Here is a 14,394-nt window from a genome sequence, read left to right as displayed (position 1 = left end):
AATCAGGATCTATGTGCCCCGGGGAAGAGTTTCTGCTGAAAGCCCTTAGCAAGAGTTTTGTTCCTCAGGGTTACAGCTAAGCTAGACACAAAATGAAATCTGTACACACACAAACTGAGCCTACTGATAACCTTGATAAATGACCTTTCCTGGCAGCAAATTGTGGCAGTTGAGACACTGCCACAGTTGAGTGGCCCTTGGGACACTGCCTTGCATCACAGCAGTAGTGAAGGGAATAACACCAGATGCAGTGCACAAGGGGACCTCCACAGAGAAAGAAGAGTAAAGACACACTGCTCTGTAGAATGGCACTTCTCTTCTTCTCTACACCCTCACTACTTGCCTGTTATCTTTGGGGCAGCCTGACAGTAGCAAGAACAAATCTATATGCTGCCATAAGCACAGACACAACCGTGTTGACCTCTAAGTCACGGGGCTCTCTCCATCCCTGCCATTCTGCAGTGGTACTAGTCATACATGCCAAGGCTTATGTAGACACAATCAGGTTCTGGTTGTTCTGAGAGGATCCCCCTTCCACCACCAAATCTAGGCTTGCCCTATGGTTCCCAAGAGCTGGCAAGACGTACAGTCAGTATCACACACTGCTGAGCCATCATTGGGGCAGAATCGGCTCTCGGTCTTCTTCCTCCCAAACTGCAGCTCATGGGGATCGGACAGCTGGGCACGACACGTGTAGCGGAAGCGCTGCTCCTGGCGGGCACCATTCTGGGTGATGTTGACAGGCATCCAAGGGGTCCAGGGTGTGTTCCTGCGCACCTCTGGGCAGCTTTCTGGGTTGCAGGTCTTATATTCCTGCCAAGAAGGAAACCCACTCTCTTATTAAAGAGCAGCAGCCTAACTGGCAGAGATTTATTTACACCCCAGAAAATAAGAAGGTACCCTCCGCATTTAAAACAACCTCCTTCTACTTTATTTGACCTCACAGACACAAGCCAGTGCTGGGCACAGCACAAAATGTGGTTACTATAGAGGTGGCGGTGGTGCATAGCTTCAGGTGGACCTCAAGGGTGAACTATGCTTGCTATTTTTATGTCTCCCTCAGGTTTGTGTTTCTTTACTAACTCAAAGTCCTGTGGGATTTCAAAAGTTTGGTACATTTTGGGCAGGAGAATAATTCAGGCAATAGATAATAACAGCAAACAAGTTTTCTGCTGTGACCCTGAGATGCTGCTCTTAGGTCAGCCTAGAGAAGCCCCATGAGGACAAAATATAAGTAAGGTTTTAAGGTTTATTCTTTGAAAAGTTTATTGTTTATTTTTAAGATGGGTTTAGATTATAGCTTTTTACAGCTATTTTTGTTTCATTGGCTTTTTGAACTCTCTAGTAAGGGCTATCAACTATTTGCCATCTTTGGTGTAGAGCATCCATTGAATACAGACACCATTCTAGCTGGATGGGGATGGGGTGATTTGGGGTCTTTACAATTCTTGACGCTAGTGGGAGGAATTCCAGTGACAAACATTGCATTCTTCTTTAAAAATAAATAAATAAACCAGTCTTTTCTGGCAGAGGGAAAGAAATGTAATGCTTCAGGACATAATGATTCTAGAGTAAATGCCAAACAGCTTGTGAACAGATGGGAGGTTCCAGATCAAATCTGCTTACACTGAAAGAAAACTCTTCATAAAACTAATTAAAGCAGCTGCATGAAACAGCTGCCAGAACAGGAAAGGAAAAATAAAGAGAGAAAATGGGTAGCCATTGCTTCACTGATGGGTTAACTAGGTGTTTGACCTGTTGTTTACTCAAGTATGACAGTGAGACTCTCTTCTGATGCGTGTAGGTCCTCCTTGATTCAATAGGATCATCCTTGGCAGTAGGACAGAACAAAAGACATACATAGTCCTTTCAGGTAAAGGACTTGATATCTAAGCCTACATGCGCCTAAAGGAATTCCTCTGTACACCAGTCTGTCCTTACCTGTGCGCACGTGCGCACACACACACACGCTGACACGTGCACCCTCACACCAACTTCATTGACTTTGAGAATCTGTCACCACTCTGCTTCCTGGTTCATTTCAGTATCCTCTCCAGCAAAATCTGAGGATATATTTTTCTTTTAGCTTGGGAGATAAAACCAAGATGGAGAGAGGCATTAAATGCCAAGTCCCTAGATGCTAGATGTCAACAGGTGCCCCTTATGCAATAAACAATACATACCACAGCACAGCCTGGACATGTATTTCCATTTTCACAGGACCTCTGCCTTGAATGAATCCCTCCACCACAATTCACACTACATTTATTCCAAGGACCCCATGAAGACCAAAAAATCGGTAATGGACATGGACTGTTCTCATTACAGAATCTGCAAGAGGAAAAGTGCATTGCTCAAAAAACATCCATGTCAACACATCCGAGGGACAAGAAAGCCAGCAGAAGGCTGACCCAAGTCAGATTAGCAATATTGCTGTTCATGGCAGAGAACTGTACCCTTTGTACAGAAAGGGGAGCGGTTAACCAGGCTGAGCTCAGAGACAGTTTGAATGAATGGTCAAGATCAGGTTTTTTATGTGCTGTAAGCTCATAACTTTTATGCACTGAATTCACAAAAGAGGTCATAAGCTGAAGCCCATGTCTCATAAAGAGACATAGTGGATGGTAAACATTTTCAGTGGGATGACTAATAAGAATTCAACTCAACAGTGACCTGTCACTAATGGCATGTGTTAAACACCTGACAATCTTCTCTTCACATGGTCCGGACCTTACTGCTGCTTGGATCCTAAAAACACTAGTGTTTGCAACCGGAGCTGAACTAGATGCTATATGCGCCTAAAAGCAGGCCTTAAATTAATGCTATTTCATCTTCCCTTTTCAAAAGGCAACTTTAATTTTGTTCAGCTTTTTAATCAATATTGTTCCCAAATTGAATCACACAGGACTGCAGTTGACTCAGATGTAGTCTTTAAAACCCAAAAAGGACCATTCTGAATGGCCACAAATCAAACCACACAATAAATGTCCTGAATCAAGGAAGTTAAATAAATTGCCCTTTGTATTCTGAGAAATGCAGAGAGATCCGTCTTAAGTGACCACTCAAGGGACATGCAACAGCCTATTGCCAAGCAGAGGTGGCCTTTAATGAAATGTCAAATCTGGAAACCAAACTGGGATGCCCTGAAGCATGTGTTTAATGAGGGGCTGGGCCTGAAGAAGCGTAATAGTGCAGATGGCTCTGTAGGTTCAAAAGAGTATTGTCTTCTAGTGATTTTGCATGGAATTTGCTTAGTTTAGAGGGGAAAAAAAAAAAGAGATGTTTTTCTGATGCAAAGCCCTGAAAAAACTCAACCCTGAATCTGAGTTAAGCTATATTCTGTCTTGAACTTCTTTTGGTGCATCAGCAAAATTAATACAGACTTAGGAATGGTGCAATTGGCAGTGAAAGCTGCACATATTCAACTGCCTCCTCAGGGACAGATCAGAACAGTGTAACTGTATCTATAAACTCTACACTGCTAACAGCAGGCACAGCTTCTCCTTTTGTTGAGGAAGTCAGCCCTGTGTTTGGGGGACAGGAATACTTGTGAAGGTATGGAAGGTCCTGCCCAAGACGGGACGCAGCTCTGAAGTCTCTGGTGGTCACAGGCTCGTTGAAAGAGACTGGCCATGCATGTGTGCAACCTCATCCCTCCCAGGCTCTGGAATGCCTTCCGCTTTGTGCATTCACCCAAACAGCCTTAATCTGCATTCATAGAATAGCCATCACATATGTGAACACCCAGCATTGTGAACACCTCTTACCTTTCTTCCCTGCTCTGTCCAACGCAGACCCTGCCTCCGTACCGTGGAGCAGGGTTGCTGCAGGATCGCTGGCGGACCTGAAAGCCTATCCCACAGGAGGTGCTGCATGGGGCCCAGGAAGACCAGGGTGTCCAACCGCCATTTCTAACAAAAAGGGTGGGAGAGAACAGGTTACCTAATGATCTGTCCACATCATGCCCTGCTTAACAACAAAACACGTAAGGCACTGACTGGGGAATCATTGAACTCACTGGAGAAAAGATTATTCATTGCAACCAGACTTTACATTAGCAGAGATCTAGAAAAGGAAGTTTCAAAAGTGCTTAGTTTTGGCCTAACTTTCCTCCCATTGAAGCCTCTAAAATTGGAAAGGGAAAGAATGAAGCCAGTATTGAACAATTTTGAAAATGCCTCCTAGAATTTGCTGGGCAACACTGTGGTCATTATAACTCTCACTGACCATACCCCCATCATCTCCTCCATGTCTCATAACCTCCCTTTTTTGAGCCAAAGGCTGATATCAAAGTCATATCTCCTGGACTCTTCTGCACAAAGAGTACAGGATTTGAGGCTCACCAGTGCTAGTTGTGCCGAAAGATGTAAAAAATCTACCCTGTGCTAATTCAGTAGGTACTGATGCTTTAAATATCTTACAGCATTACTACTGCCAGCTCCCATGGTTTTATCACAAACCTCATAATATTTGACGTTTTTCTAAAGCCTTCAGCACTGAATCCTATTAAGTGGAAATCTCAAATTTCATTAAAAATAACAATAATTGCTTCTAGCTCTCATGGCCGCCTGCAGACGTCACTGTAGTGTGACCTTAAATCTGTAGAAACCAGAAGGCAATTAAGAGCTCAGAGGCAGGATCGAGTTTCACAGTTTAATGAGTGATCACATCTCTGCTGAGCAGTGGTAACTTAGCCTGAAGCAAATGGGATGTAAAACCCCTTAGTTCACACCTCAGTGACAGAGATGTCAGCAAGTGCTCTGTGCCTCATTCCTGCGACAGGCTGAGCACGTGCAGGTGGCCGGCTCCTGCAATGCTGCTGCCATGCTGTAACTCAACCACATGCTTAAAAAGAAGCCAACATTTTCATCTTTAAAATCTTGCATTTATTAGAGCTTACTTTCCTTTGATTTGGCAGCACTACTGAGCCTTGGAGCAGGAGAGGAGGAACTGTATCTCATCTCTTCTGTGCTGCAGGTTTCATTTTGTATGGAGCCAGTGGCAATGCTCTGTCCTACAGAACTGCCTAATCTTGACACTTCACTGCCTTAAGCCAAAAAATCTCATTTGCTTTTGGGTTTTTTTTTTAATAAAGAAAAACCTTTCTAAAAAGTCTGGTGAAAAAACAACTCAGGTGCTCTCTGGTTCTTGAAAGCTAAGCTCGAAAACAGATGTTAATTTTCAAAGCATTAACTGAACTAATAACACTGCTGGCAAGAAATATTTTCTGGCATAGCACCAATCAGGGCAGAGGATGAAAGTTAAAACCCACATTGCCCTTCACAGTTTTTGTATTTGTTATCAACTCTTGCCTGTTCTTGGCAGCTTTATTTCAGAACCGTGTTAGATATTACTCCCCTCCTCCTCTCGTTCGCTCATCCCTCTCCCTCCTTCCCTTCTCTCCCACCCCAAAGAAGGTCAAAGAACAGAAAACTCACTTATATAAAAATCCTACTATTTCATCTTATTCTGTCATGTTTTAACCTACCTACTACCTCCCCTCTCCTTAACCCAAAAGAAATATTAGATGTAAAATCACAGAAAATAAAAACCAAATAGAAGGTTGCTGTTATTGCAGCACACAAGGCAAGTAATTTCTACTAAAAGTTCCTCAAAAACCCAACAATTCTCAGCATCTATTTGTGTTTCAGAATTTTTACCAGAAATAAAGACACTGTGCATTTTCAGGTCTCCAGATTTCTAATAGAACTCATCTTTAAGCATCCTGCTCCCTCTTTGCAAAAAGAAATCCCAATGCCATATGAAGTCAATTAAAGGAAATTTGAGGGCTGAGGCAGATGTAGGATGACCAGATGTCCCTATTTTTCAAGCCATGCTGTTTTCCTATGTCTTAAGAGTGAATAATCTATTTTTCATCCCCATCTTAGAAGCTGTTCCTGTCTCTTTTGCCATCAGAGCAGTGCTGAGAAACCCATCCCACTGGCATGATTTCCATTTGCCTCTGACATAGAAAGCCTGCCTTGGGAAGGCTCCGCTCAGCCCATGGTGGCAGCACAGGGGCAGGAATGACTGTATGCCTTTTAGGCAGCACAGCCCACAACTAGAAGGAAAGATGCCAATTAAAGCATGAGTATTGCTGAATTTTTGGTGCCAAGACCAGCACTGATCTCCAGGGAGGAGTCAAGAGACAGCTGTCCTTAATGGAATGAACGCTTATGGAGAAGATAAAGTAGATGAAAACTGTGTTGACCCAATATTTACCAAAATATTGGCTGGCCCCACCCCGGTTAAGTAGTGCTTACACTATTGCATCCTCTTTCCTTGAGTCATGACATGATGTAGTCTGAGGGCGGTGGGGTAACATTGGACACAAACACTGTGGCTATGTTTGGGCACCCGACCAGAGGACGTTTAGCTTCCATGTTGCTCAAGCATGAGCTTCAGGCTTCCCTGGAAAGGCAGCACTTCCACACAAGCTGAGCTACCTGCATTGTTTAAGTGCTGTCCCTGGCAGGCAGGCCTGCTAAGCACCACCCGCTGCCAGACGATGATCTGTTGCCTTCACCTAGCCAGCGTGCTGCAGACAGGTCACAGACTCGCAGAACAAGGTGAACAAGCATTGCTCAGAGCCAGGCTAGACCCTGTCTTTATAAGTGTTGCTCTGAAGGAGCTCCTCTCACTTTTGGCAATGCAACCTCAGAATCCCAACTCTGAAAAATGATGAGCTTACTGGATTTTTTAATCTTAATGCTGTTCAGTTGGCTAACAAGTACCTCTGCTTTACCTCCTCCTGATGGGTACACTGTAGTCACTGTACAGTTGAGGGAAACCGAGGCATGGTGTAGGGAAGGTTAATGTGAACACTAATTTGGGTTGCTCATCTTCCAAGAGCCCTGGCTGAAGGCCCTTCTCTCAGAGCCCTTGGACGCCTTCATTTTCCACTGACTTCAGGCTGGACCTCACATTCCTCAGTTTGGCTGGGATAAACAATATGGTCACAGAAATACAAGGAAGGGGCTAAGCTGTGAACAGGCACAACTCCTGTTTCCTTCCTAAAAAGCACAAAGATGCTGAGGTACCTTGAGCAATTTGCGACCTCGATCCTGGCCCCTTCACAGCCACGACCTCCGCAGCGAGGTGGAGGGCTGTCACATGAACGTGACCTACACATACAGGAGCCTGTGCTGTCCCCATCCGAATGCTCACACAGTTGCCATGGGGACCAAGGCCCCAGTCTTCCATTTGTTGTCAGGTTTTTCACCTAATTTTAAAAGAAAAAAAAAAAGGTCATTAATAGTACGTTTACATTTCTGCAGACAGCCCCACAATAGAAATGCCAAACAAAGCTGCCGGGGGGATTAGGATGCAGCTTAGATGGGAGCTGTCTGTGCTTGCGAGCAGGATTCAAAACAGAGGGTTGTTTTCAGACAATGCCACATCAATATTTACCCTCCAAATTCCACCCCACATACCTAACGTGTGTGCACAGGCATCTGAGCCAACCCAGCCAGCACCACACCAGGCACAAGCATCCATCTGCCACACCACAAAACCACCACACTCCTTCATCCCACATTGCACAGGTTCAGCCTTTCAAGCAACACAACGGCCAGTGCTGACTGTCCCCACTCCATTATGCTCCTGCCTCTGCAGTGCTTGGGACGGCTCCTGCAGAATATTTTCCAAGTTAGCATTTGTATAACCATAGTGACCAGCTGAGACCAGGGCCTCACTGAGTTTGGCCATGTTCAAACACACAGTAAGAACTGGCTCCCTTTCTAAACACAGCTGTAGCCTAAATGGCTAAGCTGGGTGAAAGATAGAAAGTAAAGGAAACTAGAAGGTAAAGGTGACTAGAATTAATGCTGAGGATCACGTAGTGGGCTAAAGAGCAACCGTTCATCTTAAGGCAGTTTATAGACCAGACCACACTGCTATTTGTTCCCTCTGCCCCTTGCTTCATGCCTGTACAGCCCTGAACAAGCTGGGGCTTGAGCTCCCTGTGTGCTGTAACAAAGAAGTAAAAAAGTAAAAATCCAGCAGTTCTGGCAGAGCAAAAGCATGAGAAACAGAACTATTTCAGCCCAGGACTGGTGAAGACCTTCCAGAAGACAGGGTGTCAGAGCTTGCTCTCCTGCGCCTTGTTTTAACCAGTGCTGCTAGGTGAGCCCTAAGCTGAGGGCCAGGGGAGCCAGCTGCTTGGTCCCTTGCAGCAAGGCTGACTTGAGAAGATGAGTGCTGCCTGCTCCTCTCCAGATTGCTCCCAGGCCACTGCTGCCACTGGCACCAGCTCTGACAGCAAAATCCAGCAACTCCAGAACTCCAGGACCATGTCTGGGAGGCTGCCCTGAACACCCCTGTCCTGGCTTCCCCTCTGCTCCTGTCTTCAGAAGCACAAGGCAGAAACACATCCAAGCTGGCCCTGCCTAGGTACATCTATTTCCTTGCTACAGCACAGCACCGTGATGCACTCTCCCCTGGCAGCAACCTCTGTCCTCCTCACTCCATGTCCCAAAGCGCAGGGTCTCGCAGGTGAGGCAGCAGCAATGGTGGCTCATCCCCACTGGTGTCACCCATGGGGTGGTGGGACGTTCAGCAGCTTTGGTAAAACCACTGGCAAAGGCTGTGACCGACAAATTGTGGGTTTGGCCTCAGTGTCACACAACCCAGGGTGAAGAAAGGAAGAGGCTGGGTCCCTGGCAAACAGCCCTGGCCCCAAATCTGAGCCAGCTACTGCTGACAAGCCCCACTGCACCATGCTCACTGAGCTCTGCAGTCAGCAGGATCAGTCCCCTGGGCCGCCCCGGGGGGAGATAATTTCTCCTGCTCTACAGACAGGGAAACCAAGGCACGGAGAGGCTGTGAGCCTGCTCAGGAGCCATGCAGGAAGCCAACAACAGCCACAGGACTAATGCTTTCTAACACTCATCCTCTGACACACACTGCTCTATGCTTATTCTCCAAGTCTGGCACTACGTTAATCACTCACAATGCACCTCTGGGGGGCTGTCATCTTCCCCTCTCACCCACCTATAGCAGCATCAAAAATATGCAGCAGTGGCATGGAAGTGATTTAGATCTGTTACTGTGCTCATCAAGCTGTAGTTGGGGGTTTCAAGCATCTGGTGCAAACCTTTGTTTGCAATAGATTATCATGTCACTGTAAAAATTTGCTCTGGGCTGCAGGTTACAAGGCAACACGCCCAGAGAAGAGAACACTGAGTTTTGTTGTTGTTGCTGAATTTGTTGTTTTAAACATGCATGCAGTCAAAAATCAATACAGTTGGGTTGCTAAAAGTTGGGGGGGGGGGGGGGGGGAATCAAAAGAACTACTTTGAGATATTTAATACTAGATTTTTATCTCCTTTTTCCTCCTGCCTTACAAAAGTCATAATCCAAGTATTGGATCATTTCTATCCATTTTTGAGCCAGAAAGCCTTGCTGATTCCAGCAGGGAGTTCTGTTCAGAAATCAATGGTATGATATGGCCTGTGGCTTCAATTAAAAAAAAAAAGCTGACAAATAATTATTGGCTCATAAGTGATACTGGGAAGCAACCCAAAAATTAAACAAATAAGCAGCCATAACCAAAATGCTGAGATTTATAAACACGTCACATCGTGAGTGTGGGAAGTTTTTATACTTAAGAAATTACATATGGATTATTATTCCATCTTTAAATTCATAAAACTATCTTCAAAAAAGCAAACTTGGGAAGTGGGATAAAAACCCACATGCATTGATCTTTTTCAGGAATATCTTTACAAGGCAAATCCTTTGTAGCCAACACAGTGCCCATCAGACGAGAGGGCATCTTTAAAAACATTTGTGATCAAATGCCCTTCTCTCACCCAACAATATTACCAATTCCAGAGTTCTCACATTTTGTAAACTGCCATATTCCCGCCAAAGGCATCACCTTTTCATTTCTTCTTTGCACCATCTAAAGGCTTAACAGCAGGATCTAAAAATTCAGACTGACCATTCCTATCCCCCACTGCCAGGCTATTTTCAATGTTTATTCTGATATTACAGATAAGGCTGGAAGCATTCCTTGTTCTTTCAATTCATCTATGCTTCCTCTTAGGATTCAGATGTCAACTGCTTAAAACGTTGCCAAGCTTCAGTTATTTCAGCTGGAAGTTTCCATGCTGGCTGTCTGACAGAAGCTGAAAATTCTTGCAAAGTTTCAGTCAAAATATTTCAAACATTTCTAAAATAAAATCTAGAGAAAAAGAATGTCCATAAGAAGCAACCTTTTCCTTGAAACAAGCTAGTGTTCAGAGCAAGGAATTGAACCCTATGTCGCTGTAACATCTTTTTGCAATTTCTCTGTAAAGTGATTCAGATCTGTCTAGGGTATAAAATCCATGGGAGGTGGGGAGGAAAATGTACAGTTTTCAGAGACTCATAGAATTCGATCTTGGCACCTGAAGTCCCCTCTGTGTACTGGGCATGCTCCAGTGTGGGCCAGAGCCCGATTATCCCAGACACTGCAGCTCCAGCTCTGAGTGGCTAAATCCCCATGAATTGAGAGCAGGGTACAAGTCTGCTAGACACCCCAAAAAAGGAGTGGGGAGACTGGCACTGATTAGCAAGAAAATGGGGTAGCATGGAGCAGATGCCAGATGACTGAGACAGGGGTTTGCTGGGCACAGAGTGTGACTGGGATGAAAACCTGTGAGGAAGAGCATCATTTCGCTTGGGATAAGGAGGACTGTAGGCTTCATTGGGAGTACTCAGTTCCTGACTTGCCAACCACCATCAGCAGTGACCCCATGAGCTTGGATAACAGAGTTTGTTAGCCAAATCTAAAGTTCCTTTCCTGCTGGTGGCTCATGTTGGCATCAGTAAGAGATTATAAAGTGTAGATTTTTTTCAGTTTTCCTAAAACCAAAAAGCACCTCACTCCCTTCTGCCAAGTCTAAGAAGAAACAACATGCAGTCATGTATTCAGGACTCCCTTATATGACACATGCACATACGGGGAAAGAACAGCAGCATGTGCAATTTGTGTCCTATCACTTCTTAATATTAAAATGCTTGACATTTCAACCTTAGCAACAAACCTTTAGGAGGTTCTGGGTGTTACCTGCTAATAACATACATTAACCATTGCCCAAGGTACTATGTTAACACTGTATGATTAACCCTCTTTCTAAGGTCCCTTACTATTAAAGCTGGAGAGTGGGAATCTGTAGTACAATGCAGTGCTGTACAAAGATGTTCAGACTGGCTCTGAACAAGCATGTTTCCACAAGAGCAGCAATCAAGTTGTGTTAGTGTTGTGGTTGACTCACACAAATACCTGGCCCCTGTAGGATATAATTCAATGATATGCCAGTTCTAGCCTTAAAAGTCACCTCATGCCAGTCTCTCAGCCATGCCAGGACATCTGTTTGTGGGCTAGGCTGCAGAAGAACTCACTGACATTATCTGGGTTAGGAAAGGTTTATTTGGGAGGGGTGCTTTTAATCTACGCCATGTCACAGTTGAGTGTGATCTCACATACAGCTGTACCAGCGCCTGGTGCTCGGCCCAGGAAAGTGGGGTGAGAAAATCCAGGACTTCTTAAGACAGTAACTCATCCAACTAAACTCCCAGACAGGCCTTTTTCAAGAGTGAAATTTGACATTGGGTCACTGCATTCCCCTCCCTTTCAAGCGGTCATTTGTGTGTGCTGCCTTAGACTCTTGCCTCTGTTGACCACAACCTTTACCCTGCACTGAACACAGGGAAATACTTGGTTATTGCCAATGTAGGTGCTTACAGGAGTCATCCCACTCCACACCAGAGGTGAATTCATTCCAGCGAGGGGCAGAGGAGAATGAAAAAGAAAGCACTTGCATGTAGATTTTAAACAGCTTGGCAGCCTGTCAGTCAAAGAGCACAAGGCTGATGTATGCACCAGAATGAGAGCACCTAAACGGAAAATAATCTACAATGGAAATGCTAAAACAAATGCAAAAGCAGGACCCCAAGAACAGCCAAAGCTCCTGAATATTCTGCGCTGGATTTTTATGACCTTGAAACAATGATCTGGAGTAGCCTGTTCCCTAGTGTGCACCACAGCAGACATGTTCAAACTAGAGGATTAACACCTCGCACACCTATCAACAGACACAGGCATTAAGCAGGATGAGATAACAGCATGGGCAATCAAGAAGCACTGCATCCCAGTTCAACACAAGAGGGTTATAAACGCACAAGCCTCTGAATCCAGCAGTGAAAAACTTAAGCCTGCCAAGCTGAGGATGGATTGAAGTAATGACTAATATTTCCCAGGAAAATATCTGAGAAGTAAGGAAGATAAGGGGAATAAACATCCCAGCACCTCCAGACAGAAATAACATACTGAAGTTATAACCCATCCAGTCCACTCTCTCTGTCCACGGGACTTAGCAGTATTAACATGTGAACTGATGTTAGATAATAATGGTGGACATTAATGAGAATTTCTCCTCCCCTCCTCACCCCCTAATTTATTTCACAGGACTGGTTTGCCTCCCCAACCACCTTGCAGGTACAGTTCAAGCAACAGGAATTAAATTTGGCCAGACGGCTTCTGGGGATCACAGCCAGGAAGTGGATATTGTCGTCAGAGGAGGGTGGGTGGGTGCGTGGGAAGGGAGTTGGAGTGCCAACTCAAACCGATTCAAGCAGAGACACTTTTTAGCTGCTGCATCTCATGGAGACCAGGGCAAGGAAAGAAGACCATATCCTTGAAATATCACATAGACTTGGTCTTTGGACTGCTAAATTGAGGTTAGAAATTAACACTCTTTTTCTCATACTCCCTCTCTTGGATACATTCTCCTCTTCCCTCTTGCTCTCTAGTACATACTGCACCTTTTTGTTCCCTCTGCAAACCACCCATGTATGCCCTGTTTCTCTGCTGCTCCCTAGATGCCTCTTCCTGCCAGTGCAACAGTTCTTCACCTGTGTTGTCTCCTGGGCCTAGCCCAGGGATCCAAGAGGAAAATGAACTGGATGCTGCCCAAGGACGCTGTACATCAGCTATTCCAATTTCCCCGACCTGCAGGGAAGCCAAGGAAATGGTGCAGACAGTGAAGCAGGCCTGAGAAAGCTCAAGTTTCATCTGGGGCTTACATGGTTCTCAGCAGTAACCCAACAGCATGATCCAATCTTATTAAGGCATGGGTGGGCATGAGGAGGACTGAATGCTGGGCTCTCCATGCTCTCCTAACAGCCAGTCCTCATCAGGCTGCCTGCCACGCACTCACTTTCTCTCTCCCTTCCACACATACATACACACTCACACACCAGTATATATAAAATAGTTCCACTCCTTCCACTTACTGGGCACTCAGTAATATTTTGAGTCCACAGGCTCATGTTGGAGCTGTCCTCAATGGTGGTGCATTGCTTCTGCTTGTTATCCCAGCCGCAGTAGGGGTCTCTGGCTCCTAGGCATTCCCTGCATGAGCAAAGAGAAAAGATTAAAGCTCTTTAAGACTGTCTAGTTCTAAAGACACGTATTCAAGTATAGTGCTTGTATATGACAGCTGTCAACTGCACCGAGGCTCAGCAGAAGAAACAATTTCTTCTAAGCAGAGGTTTACCTGCTTGGAAAGGGAGAACGGCTGACTAGAAGGGTGATAGGACACAAAGCAAATATCACTCATAGAAGTTGTAGATTAAAAATCAGTTCACTCCTCTCCAAGGCCTAGGGAAAGAAAATGACTTTACAAATTTTAGTCAAAGAACACTTGTCATTGAGATATCTTTGTGCCCCCGTGTAATCACTCAGCAGGCCAGATCTCACACAAAGCAACCTCTGTGAGTATGTTTTCTGACACTGTGTCCATCCAAAGGGGTTAGACAAGCAGAATTAGCCAATGGACCAGTAATAAAGGCTTTCTATTAGTCTTGGCCCTTGCTGGAACAATAGTTTCATTTATAATCCCAACATCAAGATGTCAGTTTGGAAAAGTCACAGCAGAACATTATTTCTAAGCTTTTGGCTGCCTTGAACACTGCTGTATTCATTTTCCTCCTGAATCCATATTTACAGGCTAAGTGTGTGTTCCCAACATGTGAGCTGCTAAAGAAAAATAACTAGGGTTACTACTGCCGCTAAACAGAGAAGGTCAGTCACAGAATCAGTCTGTACTGATAAAATTCAGCTGTATTGGTTGTTCCCATGGGTTCATTTCAAATTGTTAATTTTCATTAAGAAAACATAACAGTACAAGCCACATCATGCATGTATTAGTGAAAGACAAAGAAGAGAGGTCTAAGCCTAAAAAGATTCACAACATTATTTTTTATTCCAATGATCCATGCTCTTCTATCGCACAAAAGGCTGATAGGATCTTTCCAGAAGTCCCAAATGATTTGAAAACTGCCAATTATACAGCAGCAAGGGACTAAGGGGAAAAATTCAGTTCAAGAAGTTAAACAGGAGAGTAA

At 44.8% G+C, this 14,394-nt stretch overlaps 1 protein-coding gene across 6 annotated transcripts in view; it reads right to left on the bottom strand.

Moving 5' to 3' along the window:
- The window catches only part of SEMA5B (semaphorin 5B), a 274,422-nt gene that overhangs the window by 24,322 nt on the left and 235,706 nt on the right, over positions 1 to 14,394 (bottom strand). For all 6 annotated transcript variants that reach the window (XM_075093032.1, XM_075093033.1, XM_075093034.1 and 3 more), the window contains 5 exons: positions 13,282 to 13,399; positions 7,041 to 7,222; positions 3,768 to 3,911; positions 2,184 to 2,331; positions 588 to 813 (listed from right to left, as the gene is read on the bottom strand). In XM_075093032.1, the coding sequence (XP_074949133.1) occupies positions 588 to 813; positions 2,184 to 2,331; positions 3,768 to 3,911; positions 7,041 to 7,222; positions 13,282 to 13,399 (818 nt within the window). The remainder of the gene's footprint in view (positions 1 to 587; positions 814 to 2,183; positions 2,332 to 3,767; positions 3,912 to 7,040; positions 7,223 to 13,281; positions 13,400 to 14,394) is intronic.

Source organism: Phalacrocorax aristotelis, chromosome 5 (assembly GCF_949628215.1).
Source record: "Phalacrocorax aristotelis chromosome 5, bGulAri2.1, whole genome shotgun sequence".
Classification (NCBI taxonomy): Eukaryota; Metazoa; Chordata; class Aves; order Suliformes; family Phalacrocoracidae; genus Phalacrocorax; species Phalacrocorax aristotelis.
The sequence above is the reverse complement of the archived record's forward strand: the minus strand, read 5'-3'. Positions and strand labels throughout refer to the sequence as shown.